At 46.5% G+C, this 6,000-nt stretch overlaps 1 protein-coding gene across 1 annotated transcript in view; it reads right to left on the reverse strand.

The window, feature by feature from the left end:
- The window catches only part of GSAP (gamma-secretase activating protein), a 48,497-nt gene extending 43,389 nt beyond the window's left edge, over nucleotides 1–5,108 (reverse strand). Inside the window, exons 1-2 of the mRNA XM_074903388.1 lie at nucleotides 4,947–5,108; nucleotides 1,403–1,476 (exon numbers count right to left, since the gene is read on the reverse strand). Coding sequence (XP_074759489.1) covers nucleotides 1,403–1,476; nucleotides 4,947–5,031 — 159 coding nt within the window. The 5' untranslated portion in view covers nucleotides 5,032–5,108. The remainder of the gene's footprint in view (nucleotides 1–1,402; nucleotides 1,477–4,946) is intronic.
- Between the last annotated feature and the right edge of the window lie 892 nt (nucleotides 5,109–6,000).

Here is a 6,000-nt window from a genome sequence, read left to right on the forward strand (position 1 = left end):
TCCTCCTGAGAGCCACTGGCCTATTCAGTCAGTGGAGTCTAGTGGGTATTTGTCCACCTCCTCCACCCCACACACCTCTTTCTAAAGTACAGGCTATAAGTGGCCAGTTCTCTAAACTCCACCAACTCTTTTGACCAGATCCCTACTGACTACAAAGGGAGCTGAGTCACCTAGCACACAGGCAGACACCTATGTTTAGATGTGTGAACCTTGAGCTACAATTTATCCCTGGGGCCAGTTGCGAGAGCCTGAACGGCATACAAGGCACTTGGAGCCCACTGCCAGAAGCCTAAAAAAGCTTACTGTGAGATTCCACAGATGCTAGAAAGCAGCATCATCACATATATACAGTACCAGATCTGCAGTTGGGAGCTAGATGAGTTACTTTCATTAAGTCTTTCTAGAGTTTTGAGCAATGAAAAAAACCCAAACTTGACATTCTTTAGTGTTGTTTTTATGGTTACTGTTGTCTTGTACAGATTCCCCTCCCTATGCTCATACTAAAGGAAACATCCACCCACAGTTGAAGTGTATTATACCTTGATGAAGGCCTCACTCACCTCTTCCCTTAACCCTAGGGAAGCTGGAGAGTTTTAACACTGTTGAGCCAGAGGGGAATGAAAGGCAGCCCTAGTCTACCTGAGTCTGCTACCTCCAATCTGTAGGCTTCAAGAACCACGATCTTCCAGAATCCAGCTGGGTCTAAAAATTTCTCCAAGATGCATAGACAAGAAGCACAGCTTCTCTCATCAAGGGGAAACCTTCCCAAACTATTTAAAAATCTCTTGGAACTACAGGTGTTTCAACCTAAAAGCTATACATATGCCATGGAGAGCAGAATCCTACGTTAAAAAAGATAGCTCTAGATACTTGAAGACATCAAATAAACAATGGTAACTTCAGACTACTTGCAATAAAATACTATAAATGAATCTTAAAGGAACAAATAATAAAGGCAGGAGCACAATTAATGTTAGATGAATGGCATCTTAACATATATATTGGTAGGAGATAACCTATTTAACTAAAGCAGTGCACATGAATCTAACAGTCAGACTTCCCTGAGAAATTCTGAGGGTGAAAGAATGTGCTGCTTACAAAGAGTTTATCTTTTAAAGAAATTGCATTTCATTCAGTGTGAGATTCTGGCCCTTCAAAAAAGCCAACAGCAAAAACCCTATGGACTTAATTAGGTCAGTACTTCACTCTCCATTTCAACATTCTTAATCTTCATCTGGAGACAAGTATTTCCCTATTGCCCAACCCCTAAATTGTAATCAGTCAAGTTTTCATTCTAACCCTCACCGCAATGGGTTACTCACTACAAGGACTCAATTAGGCATAGACACACATACAGTGTTGTTTTCGTCTAGATTTTTATTAAGTTCCAAGACAGACTTACCTTCCAGGTATAAATAATTTTTCCATTTCTTTCAACGTTTACAACGTAGAGTGCTGATGAATTCTCAGAAGTATCTGAAATGACAAGTATCAAAAGGCACAGGATTTTCATTTGAGCTGGTTCACTATACAACTTCTGCATGCTTTAAGCAAAGATACTAAATATATTTTTACATATGAATACTTCTTTGTATATGCTGAAATTACTCCCTTTGGGAGAGAATATTTCTTACATCATGATTTAAACCTGATAAACTTCAGCATAAAACAGTTAAGGGGTTTCAAAACACACAGTAAATAAGTATTTACATAACACCCTGACCTTTTGTTATAATTTTGATTCTAATGGCCACTACCTTTCGAGATGAAAACATAATGTGCCTTTTCACTATCTTCCATTCACAGAAAAAAAAAGCGCATTTATTTGTTATACACAACATAGGGTTCAAACAGTTAAGTTGCACTCCAATCCTCAGAAGCTACAGGGAGACATAACTAGCCTGAGGAAAGTGTCACTTGCTCCCACCTGCCCTTTCAGCATCCCAAACAAATGCCTGGAAATAAAGTACATCTTTAGAGATCAGTTCTGCAACACCACCACCACCACCACTCACCCACTCCCCTCACTCCCAGAAAAGCAATTCCACCCAAACCCCAAGAACCACAAGATTAAACGCGACACACATATATATATACACAACATACCTACAATACAAGGGAATTAAGCAATGCAGGACAAGAGAGATGATGTAGGGTATGAATAAAACGGAAACAGATGAGCAGGAAGCTAAGATGGACACAGACGAGTGCATCTGGACAAAGCAGCACAAAATAAAAAGGAAAATACCACAAAAAAAGATAAAGTATCATACTCAAGGTGACAAAAATGCATGCTTTCCTGATGCTGCTTTTCAGTTTTCTAATCACTGCTGACACCAAAAATGTGTTTATCTCAGACGGAACATTCACTAAAAGTAGAAATTTTGCCCTTAAAAGGTTGACAGCTGCATGACTGGTACTAGTTTTAAGATAAAGGTAGCCTGTGGTTCAGTAAACATCAATGAAAAGAATACTCCACAACTCCCGGCACTTAGTCTAGTTCAACACTAGTTACTTTGCAGTTATCATGAAGCGTTGACAGAAGGAAGACATGTAAAACTTAGTTTCACAAGGCTGATATTATAAACTGGCTTGTACAGTTTGCAGTGGTAAGAAAAAACCTTTTCACAAGTATTATCAGAAGGAAATAACGTCTGTATTTTGTTGTGGAAGGACAATGAAGAATCTCTAGTGTACATTTAATAACACATCACTTTCTACTGGTTTCAGATCACTCAAAGTACACTACAATACCACCACATAGGGCTAGCTGGTGATGACTAAGAAAGTCTCAAATAACCATATATTCTGCTCTTTTTTTAGTGGAAACTTCCCGTAATTTAACCACCACCTCCATCTTTCAAGATGAGTACTACAGTCTCCACACTTCTCTCTCATACACTACTTCCTCAGAACCAAATTTAAGCTAGAGAAGGTCCACAAGAAGTCTCCATGTCAATGAATTTATCAAACACAACTTAAAGGTGTTGAAAAAGTTCCGCGTCAAAAGTGAGTTTCATGTCACTGAACATTGTCAGGGGGAGTATGGGGCCAAAGAAGTGGCAATCATCTCTGCCCTTGAAAAGTCCTGCAGTAAAACTACATGTAAAACTACTTCTTCCTCATCCCACAGCTTAGAACAGCTGATGAAGGACTGCAAAATAACCAACCCAACCTGCCTGCCCAGCAAATAACTCTTATCAACATACTCAGAATGCAGTGTTTGATTTCCTGAAGGCCATTATATGCAGCTCATACAAAAATAAGTGGAATAGAGAACAAGGCTGGTTCTCTTTACATGCCTCTCCTCTGTCACCATCATAGCTACTCCCAGCTCTCATGCAATTACAAATTCTCACATGGTATCAAAGGTTTTCAGGTCCTCAGAAAAGAAAATAATAAATATGAGTAACATCTGAAACCACTGACACAAAAGTACCATGACTCCTAAAAAATCACTTGCTTTCTGTGAACAGGTATTTCTCTGATGTTTAAATGAATATTTTCAAATTCCTGTCTCTCACCTTCACAGTCCTAACACAACAGCACTACACCAGGTGAAAAGTCGGTATACACAAACAGAAGTTGAAATGCAATGCAGCTATGCTGGTATCTGATCAGATGCACCTTCCAACCTAGATTCTTCTGATTCTGTATTACCAGGGGCATTTACTGAACGAACAGTCTGTATAATATTTTAGAAAGCTGAATAAGGTTGCCCCTTTCCCAAACACAAGTCAGCACCATCTTGAGATTGTTATGACATAAATGCATAGGTTAACTGACTCCCTGAATTTATCACAGACAAACTGATGAATTCATAGCCAAACTGATTACGCATGGAGAATTTCAGAATTTTACCTCAAAACCCTTAGTACGCCCTTCAACAGTTGTTCAGTAAACTATCTAGTACATGTGAAATAATTTTTAACAGATTTTTTTAACTGATGGCTTGGTAAGTCATTTTCTTCTATAAAACCAAAAAATCTGACACTTCCTTGTTTTACCTCCAAACAAGTTCTTATGTTTGATAACAGGCCCTCAATATGGGAAGCAAATTAAGTATTCTCAACTAATTGAAAGCCACCAAAGGACCTGAGGTTTCAAGTTCATCACACGGTGCATTAGTGATCACCTATTTGTACAGAAGTAATAATATTTTTTTTTTCAGACCAAGATTTCCATCAGAAAAGCAGAACGGAGCCAACTGCCCTGTCAATGAATGAGTACAAACACAAGCAAAAAACCACAGGGCCAAGAATACAGGGGGGTCATTCTTTTTTCCAACCACAACATCAGGCACTCACGGTGTTGGCTATCGCACACTGCTGTGACAGCTCGCACGTTGCCTAATTTTAACTAGCACTCATTTACCACATACACAGGAGTGTTTGGGTTGGTTGTTTTTTTCCTCCGAGAAAGGGGAGTAGTGTGGGGGAGGAAGTCATGCTAAAAACCTTTTTGGGGAGGGAAGACAAAAAACAACAACCAAAACCACCCAAACGAGTTTGGGTTTTTTTGGCAGAAGAAAGAAACAAGCTGTGGAGTGCAGACTTGCAGAACTGCTTCCCGCACGTGAGAAGCTCCTTGAAGACACCAAACTTCCCTGCCTCAAGCACCCCGGCACCGGAGGGACGACCCCCCCGCGACGGGCGCAGCTCGCTGCTCTGGGCCCGGCCGAGGAGGGCAGCGGCCGCCCCCCCCCCGCGCCGCTCCCGAGGGGGGACCCTCCGCGACCGGAGGCGGCGCGGCCCAAGGGCGCAGGCCCCGGGGCTCTCGCCTCAGGTCCGGCCCCTCGGCCCGCGGGAAAGCGCAGCGCGCGGAGGCGGCCGGGAGCGGGCGGCCGGAGGGAGGGGGCTCTCCTCGGCCCTCCCCGGGAAGCGCGGGAGCGGGCGGCCCCGCCGCAGCGGAGCTCGCCGGTGCAGCGCCACCCGCCGCGGCGTTACCTAGAGCCGCGGCCCAACCCCGCGCCGCCAGCCAGGGGACCACATCCCTCTGCAGGTCAAACTCGGCTACCAGGTGAAGCAGCATAGCGCCCGCCGGGGACGCGGGACGGCCGCCGGCCTGGCCTGGCCCGGCCCAACCCGCGCAGCCCCACTCCGCTCCGGCCGCCGGAGCGCCCCGCCCCGCCCCGCAGCACCGGCTCCGGCGAGGCGGCGGCAGCCGCCATGGGCCCGCCCGCCCGGGCCGCCTCCGCGCCCATTGGGTACGGCGGATGTCACTCAGCAGGCGAAGGCGCGGAGTGGCTGGGCGCGCTCCCGCCCCCTGCGCCCCCCTCAGCCGGCGGCGGGGCGGGGCGGGGCGGGGCGGGGCGGGCTCGCTGAGGGGTTCGGGCGGGGCCGCCGCCCGCAGGGGCCTGGCTGTGTTCCGCTTCCTACCGGGGGACGGGACCAGCGGGGTCAGTGCCCCGGAGCGGCGCCACAGGGTGCAGCCTGCGTGCAGGTGACCAGGGGGCTTCAGGTGTCCCCGAAGGCCGTCGTTTGCCTCTCGGAGCTGGCGCCCAGGCTGCGCCCGAGGCGAGCCGGCCGAAGGGGTGATCCTTCTCGAAGCGCACGCACGGCGCGACTCAGAGCGTGTTAAACAGTTGCCCGTGGGTGAGGTCTGGCGTTCACTGATCAGAAGGCCACAGTCATCTGTTACTCTCCTCACATCCCCTCTGGAAGTGTTAGGTGTTTTCCAGGATGTCAAAAGGTGTCCGTGTTTTCTGAGGTGATGTACTCTGAAATTGCTTGGCAAATAGATCGAGTCTCCCTGTGCAAGCCACCTTGGCAGAGCTCAGGATGGCCTTTCAGACTAGGCCTGGCCTGATGCTGCTTTTCATCTGTCTACTAGCAAAGGAGGTAAAGCTTAGTGCAGCCTTAGCGTTTTTTGTGGTTTGTTTGCTTGGGGTTTTTTTAGCTTTTGAAAGTGTTTGTGGCACCGATAAGATACTACTCCATGGCTATCTATAGCCTGCCTGTAATTACCATTTCCCTTCTGACATGCGCTGCCTGATGTCAG

Source organism: Athene noctua, chromosome 3, assembly GCF_965140245.1.
Source record: "Athene noctua chromosome 3, bAthNoc1.hap1.1, whole genome shotgun sequence".
Taxonomy (NCBI): domain Eukaryota; kingdom Metazoa; phylum Chordata; class Aves; order Strigiformes; family Strigidae; genus Athene; species Athene noctua.